Below are 17,178 nucleotides of genomic sequence, written 5' to 3'. Positions count from 1 at the left end.
CGTGGGTGTGAAACGCCAGAGCTGAGCTTGTGATCACCTGGGACGCAGGTGCTCAAAGAGGGTCCTTATGAGAATAAGCAGCTATAAAGAACAGATGAGGAAGCAGGATGATAAAAGATGATGGATTAGAGGAGGAAAGAAAAGAACAGGCTAGTTACATGAAAGTATGTGAGTACAGGAAAAATGTGTCAGGTATACATCACAAAGGAGATTGCCTTCCCTCGCCTCCTCTTCTTTCTCTCACTGTTTCTTGCCCATATGTCTGTTAGATTTGTTATGCACTTACCACTGCAAAGCCAAGTGCTGGCTCTTTGCAAATTGCTTACTGTTCTCTGTGTTCATGTTTTCCCAGTTTTAATACTGGCAAAATATTGGGGTCTTTAGCCTCCATATAGCAGATGTAGTTTATTTCTACATGAACATTTCTATTTATTTCTACCTGAACACGCCACTGGTGCCTCTGATACATTTTGCCCAATGGTAAACTGGTATAATAGAAAAGACTAATGAAGGGAGAAGTACTGGGTTTCGTAGGTGAATTTTAATATTTTTTAACATATACATACATTCATTCATGTAGCATGATGAACAACTTTAATAGTCTGAGAAATTTATCTAGAGAAACATAGAAACACCTGCTAACTACTCTTCAGTGTTTTTGTTAAGGCCACAAAGCAAATGCAAGGAGAACTTGACATCTAACACTGACAAGAGCACATAAATTCAAACTGTACTTGCAGAATATACTGAAAAAGGAAAATTTTCATAACACTACAGTGAACTGCAACTGCAGACAAGAGTAGATCTTTCACGATTTGAGTTTTAAAATGAGTTAGCTGTGAACCAGACATTAAAGACTTCTCTTCATAATTAATCACATTAAGTTTTTTCTATGCTATTCCTTATATTGTTAATGTAAGAGGGTACCTCTTATACAGTCAGAAAGCAGAAAAGTTAATGCATCACTTGGACAACAAAACAATTGAGAATTCAGATAGCCTGTCAATTAACATTGAAGATGTTAATTTCTGCACCTCAAACAGCATTACGAGTTCTTTTGAGGAATTTTGATGGTGACAGTCTTAACTTCTGTGTATTCATGAAGTCCATATTCTCCCCTAGGTAAAAGAGAATGAAGAGTAGCATTTATGCTAATGCTTTTTATATGAATTATTTTTTTGGATGGGATTTTCAGTGGTTGTGTGCAATTAGCCAGATACATTACAAGTACACTGGACATATTTGAAAGACAGCTGTGCAGCTAGACTGCTGCTGGAAACCTTTTGAAAAGCTACATCAACGGTCTCCTGAGAAAAATTGCAGAGAGAGTAGCATTACTTCAGTGAGTGGTGTTTGTAAAGCACTTCTTCTGATATCAAGAGCCTTCTCCAGTGTAAAAAAATAGGAGCATCATCTCAAGTAAATGGGGGACAAAATTATTCCATGATGAAAACTGAGATAGTGAAAAGGAGTTGCAATCTTTGACATGTTATGGGCATGTTTCACCTGTATGGTTTCAGTCATGGGATGAAGCCTGTTTTTATTCCTGACTATTTCATATCTGATGTAGTCAAACTATTTAGACATAACTGATTGCTCTGTTGAACAAGGGTTTGCTACAGTATAATGTTACACAGATCTCACTGCTGTCTTATTAGATAGATATATAAGAAAGACAGAAATCAGTCCTCAGGACACTTGTGTTGAGTGAAAATGTTTACTGATTCCCTTCACTTTTGGGGAGGAATTTTTTTAGTATATGACATTTAGTAGTTTAATTCTTAATGGCATTATGACTCCAAGAATTATATGGATAATTTTATTTTGAGACCAAGGATGTCAGTGGCTTAACACAACCACATTCTAATTTTTTCTGTGTAGGTTTTGCACACATATTTCCACTTCTCCTAAAAATGCTTGTCACATATTTACAAATTTCTCATGACAGACATCCATCTGGTGATGATTTTTTCCTTATCCTATAGTGGGAATATTTTTATTGGTCTGATAATTGTGACTTTGAACCTGAAAAATTTGTTAGCATGAAAGATTAATTTCTTCAAAATGTACTGTTGTAGAGAAAATTTTTGATAGTCTGTTATTTCCAGCAAATAAATCCAAAAAATATTTCTGAAAAATACTGTAATTCAGAATTGATTATCTCCCAATTATTGGCACCCGTACCCAACAAAGGCAAAGCTGTGTTTGATAAAAATGGTCTAAATTATTAAAGGGTTTCAATTTCCAGTTTTCTAAAGCTCTCAACATTGGCTTGACTGTTTTCTTTGAAGTCAGTGGGAGCTTTGCCATCAGAAGCAGATTGTGCCCAGTGATGAGCAAGTATGAAAACACTAGCTTCTATCTCTGAAGAAACTACATAAAGAGAAACTCTGAAGTGCCTCACCTATGCATATCTTTTTTGATCACTTCCATTATTCATTAGAAGTGTTATGTATTTATCTTAATAAAAAAAGAGGCTTACATGTACTAATTTTTTCTCATTGCTTTAAAAATAGTTTGTTCTTGTACATATGACATTTTTAACAAAGAATACAAGTAAGACTGGATATTATTCAAGTTGAAACTGGATTAAAGCTCAGAAGTTTGAAAAAAATTGATTAGTTTATAATATTTTATGCCACTCTGCTTCTATTCTGGGAAAAACAAAGGTCCAAAGACTACAGAGGGTTATTTTCATCAAAACTTTTGGTCTGGCTAGCACATACTGTAAAAACGTTAGTTTCACAAACTTTTAACAGAAAAATCTTGCTTCAATCAAGGATTTTGGAGTCTTGTGTTTTCAAAACCTAGCATTTAAAGGGGATTTCACAACCCACCAGGTTAATCTTCATGAAAATGGGAGTTTCTCTATATATGCAAAAACTGTAAACCATAAGCCCAATGGTCAGTTTTGCTTACCATATATTGCAACCACAATATACTGCAAATTAGTCCTATTGAAAAAGTGTGCCTCTAAGAAATTTTCTTATTTATTTTGTACAGGAATTGCTGGTTAACATTGCCTCTGACAATATGATGCCTCTAAGCACTCTAGAGACTTATTTGCCAAAATCTCAAACTGGTCATCCTAGTTATGCATATTTTAAGTCAGGGTATGGAATTTCATTTTGAATTTCCTGTGAATCTACAGCTTTAAAAAAATTCACTTACATTTCTCGTCCATTTCCTGACATCTTAAAACCTCCAAAGGGACATTGAGCAGACAATGCACTATAGCAATTAACCCTGAAAGAACAGAAAAATTACTTTTGACAGTGCAAAACAATTTTTTTCACTTCTGAAAAATCAGATGTTTTCTGTCACCTCTAAAAAGCCTATGTTCATAGTCACAAACAACATCTAAGTATATATTTGCAAAAATATATGTAGTTTGAAGTTCAGATAAATGAAGCATCAGAAACAACTACAGTTATCAGAGTACTAAAACTCAGCATGGGTCTTCAACCTAAGAGACAGTCATATCTTTCTCTGATCATTGCAATAAAATTTCTAATTTGTACATAAGCTCTCTCACAAAAGGTTATCCACAGATAAGTCTTCTGCAGAAGAGTTTATGTACCCTTCCAATAGATAAATGCAGGATAGCTCCACTATATACTTAGGAAATTTTGTTTGATTCTATTCAGTTAAACCTTATTTTGTACTGTGGTTGAGAACAAAGACACAATAATGAGTAAGAAAGGAATTTCACAGGAAAATTTGTAGGTATGAAGAATTTTGGCAGAATGTGCATCCCATTTCCTAGCTAAGAAACTCTTTTTGTCTTAAAACCTTGTCAAATCAAATATTTTCTATTTTCATATCTTATGTTCTATCCTCCTTGCCAGTATACTGGTTTCAACAAAAGAGATTCTGTTCATAGCTAAGGATTCCTAGACCACCAATCATGTAAGAGCAAATCCCAAATATTCCACTTCTATTCTAAACTTTCTTCCACATAAAGAGTACCAATTCTGAAGGCAAGACTGTTAAATTATTTTTGGAAAGCATATGTTCTTAGATCACAGGACATGGGCAGGAATTTGTGCTGGTTGTGAGTACTTCCAGATAAAATGTAAATTGGACACAGATTTTGCATTCAAGTAAAATTTGTTGTTCTCTTTCTGAGGCATTGAAATAACTGTAAGGAAATGCAGGTCTTTGTCAGTGATTGTCATTAGACCCTGCTATGCCTCCAAGCTTTCACTCTTTCATTTTATACCTTTTTCTTTTCCAGCTCCATATAGGTTGCCTCTTCTTTTCTACTGCTGGAAATTGGCCTTGTAGTTGTTCTCACAGCTTGTATATACTTTTTTTGTTCAATCACATTTCATCAATCTTTCCCATTACAGAAATGGGAAAGGCTCTGCCCAAGCTAATGGTCACTGTACTTCAGATGATTAACTTCTTTACACAATATCAAAACTTATCTCATTAATTATCTATTGGGCTATCCCCAGATCCTGAAGTAAAGGGCACTCTCATAGCATTTTATTTTGTTTCCTTTTCTTTTTAGCAAGTAAATTTCCTTATTTTTTACTAAGTTTATTGGAAAATGGAATGATGACTAACAAGAAGTAATTATTTAGAAAACACATGAAATGGGGAAACATGTGGGAAAGATAAACAGAAGAGACAATGATCTACCTCTATAAAGAAGACTTCATATCAAAAAAGACCACCTAAAATACTGTGAATATGTCTTACAATTAGTTCCATTGACACCTGCAGATCTAAAGTAAGAAGTAAGAAAAACTTTACTTACCATACTGTTCCAGCCTGAAGGGCAGCTGCAAATGTCAACGCTTTGTCAATGTCTTTGGTAAAAACTGCTGCTGCTAAGCCATAGGTGGTATTATTTGCCCTCTTTATAACTTCATCTATGGTTTTAAACTTCATGATTTGTTGAACAGGTCCAAATATCTGTATCAAACACACGTAAACATATGAAGTGAACTAGAATAATTTACTGTTTGAAGTAATTGATATATTTTAAGTTTACTTGTGTCAGATGTCCTTATTCCTGAATTCATTCAGCCAGAATGAATAAAGTTCTAAAAAATACCATAAATTTGCATAATGACTTTTGCTATATGAAGGAAGTCAAGATTACCTATTGTAAATAAATCATAAAACAATAAATGAACAATGAAAACAAATAAACAATGATCAAAAAGCACCCATCATAAAGGTAGTTAACATGGTGTCACAATGTGCTAACTATCTATACTGGTTCTGGAGCTCTATTAAAGCTCTATTTTTAAAGTCAAGAAAGACATTCAATTTTTCATTCACCTAAATTTACTATTAGAATTTTATCCCTGCAAGTAGCTGCTCAACTGAGAATGTACTCCAAGTGAAACAAGTAATTCTGCTTTCCATGTGGGTGTCAGGTAAGAAAATAGTCCTTCAGTTCAGCTTTCCTGCTACCATTGTTCAGAGTTCTCAGCCAGAGGTGCCCATCCCTATCACAGAACACCAAGACTATGTAAGCTGAGGGAGGCATTACAACATCTAACTAATTCTATGTCCACAGACTGTGAGCTTTCTATTTGACTGAGTTTTTAGTGTTGTTTCTAGCTAGAGTTCTAAGGATTGATTTCTGTAGATCAGAAAAGCACTGGACATTCCTCCAGTGTTCAAGCTGTGAGCTTCAAAACTCAGACAGATTTTAAACATTAATATTAATTACACTGTCTTGGCTACTTGTAGCTTCTTTGTCCATTACACTTAAAATAATGTGAGGAGCAGTTCTCGTACTGCTGACCAAAGCGTAACTAACAGAACTGCAAAAAACCTGTAACTATACTGTTTCCTAGTTGACTCATAGGTCAAGTATGGTGGAAACAATGCAAATTCTGTCTGGAAGAGGTCTATCATGTTTTACAAACCTCTTCCTGTCACAATTAATTCTAAACGCTGTGGTGTTCATTTTAACTCAGGCTGTTGGTTCTTGCTGGATGTAGTAAGTATGTTTAGGAGACTGCATTACCTTTCTAATATGAAGTAGTATAATGGACACCAATTGCAGCCCAATTGCAGCAGGTATTAATTAAGATAAATGTAAAAAAACCACAGTGAACAGGTCATGACTTGACTTTGAGTCTTATGTAGAGAACTAGCTCAGATGGCAGCTCAACAGCAGCTCAACACTCCCAAATGTCTCTGGTTCCTTCCAGACAGTCACTGGTGTCCTAGCATTGTCATCTTAGTTGGGACAGTAGCAGATTCTTCAATGAAGTGTAGACACATCTGCAAACTGATCTAAGTTAAGTAATCCCACAGGGGCAAAATTAAATGCTACAAACAAAATGCCTCTGGAAGCACAATCCAACTAGTTTCTCACATTGCAAAGCATCTGCCTAGTGCGTACAAGCACCAAATGGCTCCTCAGGCAGTGTAAAACATTCACAAGTTGTGCCTCCAAGGTTTACAGGTCACTATGACTTTAATATGTGAGACATGGACAGTATGAAGCAATGCAAAGAATACAAACTTCAGCATTTATCTACTGCAAGAGCCTTTGCTGGCAGGGCAGCCTCATACTCCTCTCCCTCCTTGAGCAATTTGGTGAAATGGGCACCAGAAAACAATGAAAGCACTTTAAACACCGCTAGGATGGAATAACAGGTTTAATGGGAGAATTTTCATGCAGTCACTTGACCTTCTAAATGATTGTTTTGTACAGATATTTAAACAGATGACTTCCAGTGAGAGAAGAGACTGCTGAAAATTAATTTACCTCTTCTTTCGCGATGCGCATATCATCTGTAACGTTAGAAAAAACTGTGGGCTGGATGAAGTAACCCTTGTCTCCCCATGGACCTCCTCCACATTCCAGTTTGGCTCCTTCTTTCTTCCCACTCTCAATTAGCTCCAGGATTTTTTTATACTGCTCCTTATCAATCTAAATGAAAAGATATTTCAGGAATGAAAGCAACACACACTGATAACAGCTGGTCCTCTAGCTTATTAACCTAAACCTGTGTCCCTATGAGCTGAAGAAAAATATGGCTTTTTCTCTGCAGCAATACACCACAGTGAATAGATCTGATGCAGGCTATAATTTTTTGTTTCTAGAAAGAATTACTCTAGAAATCATAACAAGGAATCTGATTACAAAGAGAGGTATTTAACATAACTACCATAAAGGAAATGCAGCTACAACCATTATTACAATTTTCCATTAAATGGGATCATACTAGTTCTAAAAGGAGTAAATTTTCTAATCTGTAAAAAAGTTAAGCTTCAGCTAAAAGTTGCTAAGGATAAAAACAAGTCAAACAAGGCAAATTATGAGATTGGAGGAGAAAAGACTCAATATGCTCATTCAAATATTATTATTATTGCTTTTCTCACAAGTTTAAATTTTTAGTAAGAGTGTATTTACATCTCTCATTTAAATTGTTAGCATGAAATTCAAACTCAGTAAAGCCTCAATAATATGAAAAATCATTTCTGTTAATTTTATATCAGCTGTACACCAGACAAATGGAGTTTACTTTTTTGAATCTTCCTACCCTTTGACTTTTAAATTTATTCTGCTGAATTTATTTTCTTGTACCAAAATATATTCCAGGATATCAAAATAAGATTTTTTAATTTCCCTAATCTTTTGTGGCTTGGAGTGCATTTTTTTCAATTTACTGGGTCTCTTTTATTACTCAAAATGACTGTGATAACCAATAAAGAATATGTTACTCTATCAAACGCATGGGAGTGGTTTTGTCTCCTACGTTTTCTTTGTCTCTACTACAGCACTTCTTTTTCATGCTTTTATTCCATGTCCTGCAGTATAATCTGATGTGGGAATAAAACTAGATGAGAACTGTTGTAACAGTGTTGATTTCACAGCATTGTGATAGCAATACTTTTTAATGCTGCATTTTAACATTCACTTAATGGGAAAGATGTTAATATGGTCTTTTAACAAAAGGAGAAAAAAGACCAAATTCTTGCATTTTAATTGTGTAATATTCTAAAACTGAGAGCAGCATAATAAAAGTCTAGTGCCTTGAAAAACTGGAGAAGATATTGAAGCTTTTATTTCTTCAAGCTAGTCACTTATAGTTGCACTATCTGAATGAAAATTAGCAAGCTCTAACGTGACATAGGTGCTTGTACTTGCACTTTTACAGATATGGTATTGGAGCTTTCTCAAAGCATCTCAATTTTTTATAATTGTTCCCCTTCAATAATAAAAAGAGAAAGAGACCTTAGGCCTATGATACTGGCACAAGCAACAATCACTCTGATTTCTTCCTCTTTGTACTCCAGACTAACCTCTACAAAACTGTACTTAGCCTTGAAACTGCTGCAATGATAGGTTTAGAAAGACATTAAATTGTGATGTCATGACAGAATTAGGCTGAAAACATGTAATATTACTCACTTGAGGGCCTTGCTGTACTCCAGGTTTCAAAGGATCCCCAAGAGTATACTTCTTTGCTCTTTCAATGCTCCGGCGAACAAACTCATCATAAATAGGCTCTTCCACAAAAATCCTAGATCCTGCTATACAACATTGTCCCTGGTGATAGAACAGACCAATATGGGCAAATTCCACAGCAGCATCCACTGCAAAGAAATGCAGAGTTCATCAGATCATGAACCTGAATCGTCACATCATAAACATTTGTCACCCATCTAATTTCCCATTCTAGCACTTTTTATTTTTATGGCCCTTTAAAACACATATAAAACCCATTTACTTATGTTCAAACTACCCTTCTCAAGAACATCATGGTACACCTAGCTGAACACACATTCAAATACTCTATGGAAAACGTAGATTTAACATTATTTGCCCTGTCAGGAGTATTGAGAAAAGTATTCAGACAGAAAGTTAATAAACCTGTTTAAGCTCCTTCTATCTTTTCATTCCTCATTCATGTTTCATTAGGATAATCATTAATTACATTTAGAGTGAACAGGGTTTCAGAGCTCCAAATCTATTCAGGAGCAATTGATTTTGGTGGCAATTTAACTTAAAATTATGGCATGACGAGAAAACATTAAGAATTACTTCTTTTTTGAAAAGGTTAAAATAATTTGTTGACAAAGAAAGGAAAAAGTGTGTTGGATTTGCAATAGTAGTAGTTTATATAATAAAAGTATTACTAACAATCTGCATCTGCAAATATAATATTAGGACTTTTTCCTCCAAGTTCCAAGGTAACTCTCTTCAGATTGCTCTTCCCTGCTGCTTCTTTAATCAGTTTGCCAACCTAAAAGGTAGGAAGAGGACAGCTTAATGTGAAAAAGTTCATAATGATTTCTATAATACTTTTCTGATTTCCTCAAAAGTGAAAATCAGTTAAGAGTTTTCTACTATCCCAGTAATAAAATGAAAAATAAGTTAAAATAAAACAACTGAGAAGAGTCAGGGTACAGGGGGCTTGTGCCCTATGAACTGGAAATGTTTTCTATAGAAGAGTTTCCCCTGTAATGTTAACTGCCAAAGATACATGGTGCTTTTGTGGTTTCTCTAATCTAAAGCAGGCAAAGGTTGCTGCTTCACCTGTTACTCCCATTAGGTTAAAATTCCTTTGTTTTACGCATGAGAAGGCTCTTTAATGCACAGTTTGTGAGACAATCTACACTGGCTGCATGAACACTCTTTCTTGTTTCAAGTTCTCTCTTGGATGAATGAAGAGGAGAAAATTAACACTGCAAGCTTACCTTGAGCAGGTAAGAACACTTACCCTGCTTTTTTCTACTGATGACATGATTGAAGGAACTACTTATTATGAATTGCCCTGGAAAAGCTGTGAAGGAAAAATCTGCTTGTAGCTCTTGTGGCTTTGGTCTCTTAACTGCCTGTGTGTAGCAACCATCAGGCAAATTTTCTCCCTCTGTCAGCCTTCCTGCCATCATTTCTCATTGATGAGTTGCACTGCTAGAAGAGAACAGTCACCAAACTCTAGAATACAGCCTCTGGTCCATCTGCCTTTGGAAGATCACTGGGCACTGGGAACTATAGTTATCTCTGTCTATTGGGAACATCTGTGGGGTATTTCTCAGATGTCATGGTTTTGGCTTGTTGTCATTTCCCATTACTGTAGAGCTGAAAGTTTCTGAGAGGAAACATAGCTCTTGCACTCAGTGTGTACTGATCCCTGACATGAAGCAATGATATTTATCTTTGGAGTCTATATCCAAGAAGTTAAGAAACCAGATGGCAGCTTTTCCCTTTAGCGTGCATTTAGACAGTCAATATAATGAACTGTATCAAAGAAATAGCTAATCCTTAATCCTATATATAGCCTGCAATGAGAAATATTCAATTACGGCACTCACAGTTCTTCAGAGTGAAGGTTAGGGAAAATTAACAGTGATCTTCCTTTTAAACAGATACATATTCAAACACTCTTTTAAGACCACCCAGATGGTACTAAGTATCACTTAGAAATACCAAAAATCTGTCACCTCACCTAAACGTGTGCAGACTGAAGAATGAGGTTTCCTAGATACCTTCCTGTCATCCTGTTGTTATTAAACTCAAAGATAACTGAACTTCTTAAAAAAAAGAATGTTATGAAAAAGTTTTGGTTTAAAGGAGTAAGACTTAAAATACCCTTGGTATACTGGGGTCTACTGCATCTCATGGACTGCCTTTTTTTAAAGGGTTTTCCAGCAATACAAACATTGTTTAAATATGTTTAAAGTTAATAATAACCAACAAATCATTAAACAAACTTTGTTTAACAAACCAGCAGCCTTAAGAAAGAAGAGAGTTAAAATAATTATACAGAAAAAGTTAGACATTAAATCATTGCTGGGAATCAGAGGGGCACATTTCCTGCTTATATTTTCTTGTATTCATTACAGTACCTCTGTAGAGCCTGTGAAAGCTACTTTATCTATATCCATATGGTGAGAAATTGCTGCTCCAGCGGTGGGTCCAAAGCCTGGCACAATATTCACTACTCCAGGTGGAAATCCTGCCTGAATTGGAAGAAAGAATCCTGTAAATCTGGGGAAGGATAATAACTATAAGAACATGTGTTGCATGGTCTTCCTTTTTTGGATCTCCAGCCACCTTTTCTTAGCTATATTTTTATTCTCAGCCCTAGAGCCCCACAAGGTTTCATTCTCACATGATTTACACCCTCTTTCTGTTACCTGTATTTTAGGTTATTGGACTCTATATTTTTTTCCCCAAAGAATATATTACTTTCATTCTTTGTCAGCGCCATTTCTGAAGAAATATCTTTTAAAATTTTCTCACTCAGATGTATAAAGAAATATTGCTTACTGTCATATCTGCTTCCTTAAAGCTGTTTGAATCAACATATGTGCTTGCTGACTTCTGCACATTGATATCCATGCTAGATGGAATTTAATTACTGATCTGCTACTGAAATTCTGTTAAGAAAAATGATGGAACTCTGGATGTAGGTTGAAAGTACAGTGGGCAACATGAGAGTTTACAGCAGAAAAGGGGAAGATTAGCTACCAAGCATGAACAAGCAGGCTGAGATAGGCATAGCTAGAATATCTTGCACATTTTTTATGCAAATAAGATTTTCCTATGGTTCAAAACAAATGCATTGTTTCCCATAAATCCTGTATTAGATATGTTGCATTCACAGCAAAATAAGCTATTTTATTCCAGCAGCTTGTCAGGAAAACTCCAAAGATATGCAAAGAGTAGATGGAATTTTGTTGGTTTATGAAGCAGCTGCACAATCCTAATGACACTTGAGGAACACAGAATTAAAATATCAAACAGATTCATATCCTGCATTATCACTTCAATAAGTCTCTTTATAGCACTAAACAGGACTTTGGAAATACATGCTAAAGCTCCATGTTTTTTTTTGGAAAACGGTGAATTTCAGGTGGTGAGTTGGAGCTCCTAAAACTTATGTCCTGTGTTTTGGATACCAGGTTGTTACTTTTGTTCAAGGAACTTTTATTCCTTACAGTTTCTTGCTCAGATACAGTCTGTCAATGCTTGTTATGCTCATTTAATTTTCCAGATAAATATTTACCCTGAAATTGATGAGACAATGAGGTTCTTTCAATTTGCTTAGCATTGTCTTTCTTACTTAATTTGTGTAGAGACATCTCCCTTTGAGCATTTAATTTCCATGTTTGTTTTAGGAACTCGAGGATTCTCCATATCTTAGTAAGGGAGCCTTGTGAGTGCCATTAAGCAAGATAATGAAGGTTACCAGAAGTTATTACATTTTTTCTTAAAGTGGGCATTTGGGAACTAGAAAGTTAAATTAGTCCTTCAAATGTTTTCACAAGTCTAAAGCAGCTATTAAAGTGATCACTGGCAGGGATTTGTCCTCCAATGTAATTTTTATGTTCTGGATATTTGTCACATTCCCACTGCTGAGTTTTCCTTTCAAGAAATCAGAATATCACAATAGATATCTCATTAGATCATAACAGAATTGAGTTACTTTCCCTGTAAAGTTACTTTTTTCAGAGAAATACACTTTCAGATACTTATATAGAGAAGGTTTCTCTAATATTTTTAAAACTATTCCTCCTCCCCATTATTATCTAATAGCATTTACTATGTGATGCAAGAATAACAGGACATGGCTCCATTCTTATAATAATTTAGTTTCTGTGTAATATTAACACAACCAGTCAGTGTGCTGTGCTGAATCACTGTTTTAAAGCAGAATTATAAAATGTGCCAAGTCATTTCCCCTAAAACTCTGCAAGGTTGCTGAACTGGTGATTATTGACATCTGTGTCAACCTTTGAACATCTTAGGTTGTATTTGTTGATTTTATTGGGAACAAAGAAAAACTGTTTTACTGTTCTCTTTGGGTGTTTGCTGGACTGGGCACAACAGTTAGCTTTGGAGACACTAGCTTTCTGAAGAAACTGGCACACCCCCTTTTCAGAAGCAAAAAGTGTCTTCTCACAGTTTCTGTGTGAAGACAATTCACAGGTTTGGCAGCAGTTACCAGCTTGATTTTACAGTTCCCTGTTAATAATAAACTTAGGTGGATGAAGACTTTGTTCCTATTAAAAAAAAAGGAGCTGTACAAACAAGTTCTTTTATGTGATAACTGTGCTAATAAAGTCATTGCTACCTGTTGCCCGGATCTTTAAGTTTTTCTAAGCCTTCTGATGTTTACATCCTTGTAACGAACTTTCTCACAGACTTTATGTAAATAACTTATTGTTTTGCATTCTTTATGGAAGAAGAGAAATTTGATGGACTGTTGGTTTGTCTAGTATCACTGGAGAGGTGGCACTTATACCCTCCAATCCACTGTCACTTTCAGAAATCTATAAATGTTAAAGTCAAAAAATAAAAAGTCTTTTGTTTTACCTTAGAACAACAGTGAATCCACGTCGTGTTGTTTCATGTCCTATAGTGGCAGCCACCCACCTCCAAGTATTGCGCTTTTGTAATACAAAAATATTTACTAAAGAATGGAGTTTAATCAATTGATGTTGTGGGATTTTTTCTGTGTGTGTAGGCTGAAAGATATGCCTGTTTTTGCCCTAGTTTGGCTTCACTGGTTTACAGCAAGGTAAGTTCCACAGTGCAAGACTAGGCATGCAATGAGCCTGTCTTATGTTACCTTTGTAGTGTTTCAGCTGCAGTATACTCTTACAGTTCTGAGAGGGGCAAATAACCCTGTTGTTGGTGACTTACCTCTTTAATTAAGGATCCCATGTAAAGGGCACTGAGTGGAGTTTGTTCTGCTGGTTTGACAACCACGGTGTTTCCACAACAAAGGGCAGGGGCAATCTTCCATATGAACATAACCAATGGGAAGTTCCACTGAAAGACAGATGAGAAAGTGTATCCTATTTCTAATACATCACCAAAATACCTTAGCTTTTTCTATTATAATACTGCAAATTTTCAGCTGGGTGGTTGAACTTTTTGTTGAACTCCTTTCAGAAAGAAGATGTTTTGAAAAAAACAATTGGCAAGCCATGTAGTACAAACTGGGGATTTTTGTGTACGTGTAAGCCCAGGGGATCCAAGGTTTTAGTTACAGGCTCAAGAGACAACGAGTGTACTCTTTTAACAAAGTATTATAGGCAGTTGTTGGATTAGTGGTGCAATTAGGAGTTTTGCTATCTTGAATGCTCACATCCATCATCAATTCAGCTTTTGAAGGGAGAGAAGGTAATAACACATAATGCTGCCCCTGCCCTCTCCTCTGGAGGTTTCAATGGCAGCTGTCTGTTGTGAGCAGTTCAGGCAGACTGAAGAGCAGCTGAATGCTTTGGATCCCATATTGTGCAGTATGAGGGATGACATGACCAGGGGAAAACAGCTTTGCCCCTTTGAGAATATTTACTATAGTATGGGTGGCATTGAGGCCATGAGCCTCAGCTCAACATACACCTTTTTGAAATGGGGAAAAAAGCAGTTAAGAGTTACCTATTAGGTCAGAAAGGCTAGGAGGAATATGCATGCAACACTTCTTATTTTCTCTCCTTGTCTCCATTCACCCTAGCCCCAGAAATAATGGGAGCATAAATAATATAAAGTGAGGGATTACTGCATATTCATTGTTAAAGTGGAACTGCATAAGTGAAAGGAAGTGGAAATGGTGAGCTGTCAAAAGTAGGTTGCAACATACGCATAGTTCTTATAGTTTTGGTTTATATAGAAAACTCCAGTTTGTTTGTTCATATTTCAATGGAGGGAAAATGAAGATATACTCAGAAATACTTAACATTTTACAAGGGAAGTCAGTGTTTGTACTAACTGCTGCTTGTACTTCCAGGAGATAATTATATTTTAAATGTCCACATCTAGTGTTTCTAGCTCTTTATCATAGCTTGACTGAGTGTTTAACTTGAAATATCTTGTATCTGACCTACCAGAGGATCTAAACCAGCAGTTTTCCAAGCTCTCCTAAAGACTGGATGCAAACATATTCAAGCAATGTTCTCCAAATCAATGCCGTAGTCTAAAGATACAGCAAATTTTCAAGACCAACTTAAAGATGCTGGGAACATAAGCAGGATCCACATGTCTGAGCAGACCTTATAGACAAGATGACTTTTTCAGAATCTGTTGAGTTGTCAAGCAGATCAGATGAAGCTGCTCATAACTACCTTGTGCAAGGTGGTGGGTGGATTAGGAGAGCCTAGTGCATACAACTGTCTTCACAGACACCCACCAAAACTACATAGACTTCACAAATAAATTTAGAACTTGAGATCCTCAAGTGTTTTGAATGATCAGACTGAGATAGGCCTTTTGAAACTTTAGCTGAAAAAAGCAAGTTCAAAACTGGGAATTCAGATGTGCCAAACAGGAGCTTTATTGGACACATTCTTTGTGTTGTAACTTGTACCACCTTCATGGTGAATGAGTCTTAGCCATAAACAAAAATCCAACTGTCTGAATGCTGTACAGAGCATAACAGATATTCTAGGTCTTAAAGAGCTTATTGTTTATAGGCTTATAGGCTTAAACATAATAGATTGTAAATATTACACTCTCCTACATGTTTGTTTCCAATCCTTTCAGTTTCAAAAAAACCCCACAATTCCATCTTTTAAATTATTTCATATGTCAAACTTTTGAGATGTATTTTCTCTCCATATACAGGGAGGAGAGGGACAAGGTTGGACCAAAGTGACTCATTGCACACTGATGAATCAGAATTACAGAACTCAGGATAGTCTCTGTCTTTGAGGACCTGAAAATTTCCGGTTAGTAATGTTTCACAAATGCACTTGCATAGGCAAAATTTCAAATGCATTTCCATTTGTAACAAGGAACATTTGTATTTACATAAATGGTTACATAAATGGTTCCAACTTACAGGAATAATTTGGCCACACACCCCAATAGGCTCATGTCTAGTAAATGTAAAAAAGTTTCCATCTATGGGAAAAAGAAATAAATTAGGCATTCAGACAAAGCATTTATGAGAAAGAGTTAAATCACAAAGATGACAACGTAAGGTACCAAACTTATCTGGATACAAGTTTACTTATAAATGATATTTTCAAAATCTTAACTATGCAAAAAGCCATGAAGTACATCTGGATTCAATGTCTACTTCATAGCTCCAAGTTTTGATTTTTTCAGTCTGACTGTCTTTTTGCAGTGACAACCCTGCTTCTCAATATGCTATGCACAGCGCACCAATAAGCATTCCTCATTTCTTTTTTATCACCTTTTTTTTTTCCAAAATCTTCTCTTAAATCCTAGGTACATATCAGACATTTTTTAATATTAGATCTTAGCTTAAATCAAATCCATTAAATATAAAACTCTCTTTGATTCACATAAATGTGTGTTCCATTAAACCTAGTATAGAGGTCTACAGGAGGCAAAAATGTTGGAAGTATTTATCATTCTAGTTTTCCTTAATTCCTTCTTTATTACCTTTTCCTTAATTCCTTCTTTATTACCATTCTTTTCTTTGTCTTGCTGAGAGAAGGTAGCTAGAGAGACAATGTTTTCATAGAGCTGCTTAATGGGAAAGGGGATGGAATGATATTTTAGCAAGTGCTGCTTCCTCATTCCTATCTGGTAGTACTTTTCCTAATACAATGTCCAATCACTGAAGTAAATATTATTGCTTTGGGCTAATCTTTGCTTAAATAGGTAGACACCCAGGTCTCACAATTGTAGCCTTGTATAAACTATACATTGCTATGCAAAAGTAGACTACTGCATTTCTTAGATGCACACACAGGTTAAATTTTTTGGTCCATAAACAATACTTGTTAGTAGTATATAGAACAAGAAATATGAAGATGCACACTAAATGTTTAAACTGAGAACTATTACAAGTCTTTAATAACCTATATTAAAAAAAGATAAAAATTTTCTATAAACTTTCAAAAATATTTTCCACTGGAGGTATTTTCTGTATTGCACAACTTTTGGACAAAAGTCAGTTATTTACAGCTTGTGTCGGCCTCAGTTCTGTAGCTTTGTTATCTTGGAACTACTCACCCATTGGAACAGTACGCCCATGGATTTTATCAGCCCAGCCTGCACAGTAGCGTAAAGTTTTGATACAGGCACCCAAATCCATTAGATAGGCCGTGGAAAAGAGCTTCCCACCATCAATGGTTTCCATTGTCTGCACACAACAGTAATTAAACAGTTAATATCAAATACTGATAATGGTTCTTTTGCTTGTGTTTTGTAATTTAGTTTTCGGAAGTTCACTTTGAGGATTTCAGCTTTTGAACAAACACTTAGATTAA

At 35.6% G+C, this 17,178-nt stretch overlaps 1 protein-coding gene across 1 annotated transcript in view; it reads right to left on the bottom strand.

Moving 5' to 3' along the window:
- Positions 1–519: 519 nt before the first annotated feature.
- ALDH1A1 (aldehyde dehydrogenase 1 family member A1) overlaps positions 520–17,178 on the bottom strand; it is a 30,919-nt gene continuing 14,260 nt past the window's right edge. The window contains exons 5-14 of the mRNA XM_039719446.1: positions 16,922–17,051; positions 15,777–15,838; positions 13,637–13,765; positions 10,834–10,947; positions 9,125–9,227; positions 8,393–8,577; positions 6,743–6,907; positions 4,766–4,923; positions 3,172–3,246; positions 520–1,118 (exon numbers count right to left, since the gene is read on the bottom strand). Of these exons, the coding sequence (XP_039575380.1) occupies positions 1,046–1,118; positions 3,172–3,246; positions 4,766–4,923; positions 6,743–6,907; positions 8,393–8,577; positions 9,125–9,227; positions 10,834–10,947; positions 13,637–13,765; positions 15,777–15,838; positions 16,922–17,051 (1,194 nt within the window). The 3' untranslated portion in view covers positions 520–1,045. The remainder of the gene's footprint in view (positions 1,119–3,171; positions 3,247–4,765; positions 4,924–6,742; positions 6,908–8,392; positions 8,578–9,124; positions 9,228–10,833; positions 10,948–13,636; positions 13,766–15,776; positions 15,839–16,921; positions 17,052–17,178) is intronic.

Source organism: Passer montanus, unplaced genomic scaffold (genome assembly GCF_014805655.1).
Source record: "Passer montanus isolate IOZ18808 unplaced genomic scaffold, ASM1480565v1 scaffold105, whole genome shotgun sequence".
NCBI classification, from domain to species: Eukaryota; Metazoa; Chordata; class Aves; order Passeriformes; family Passeridae; genus Passer; species Passer montanus.
Note: the sequence above shows the minus strand (reverse complement) of the source record. Positions and strands in the feature narration are given on the sequence as shown.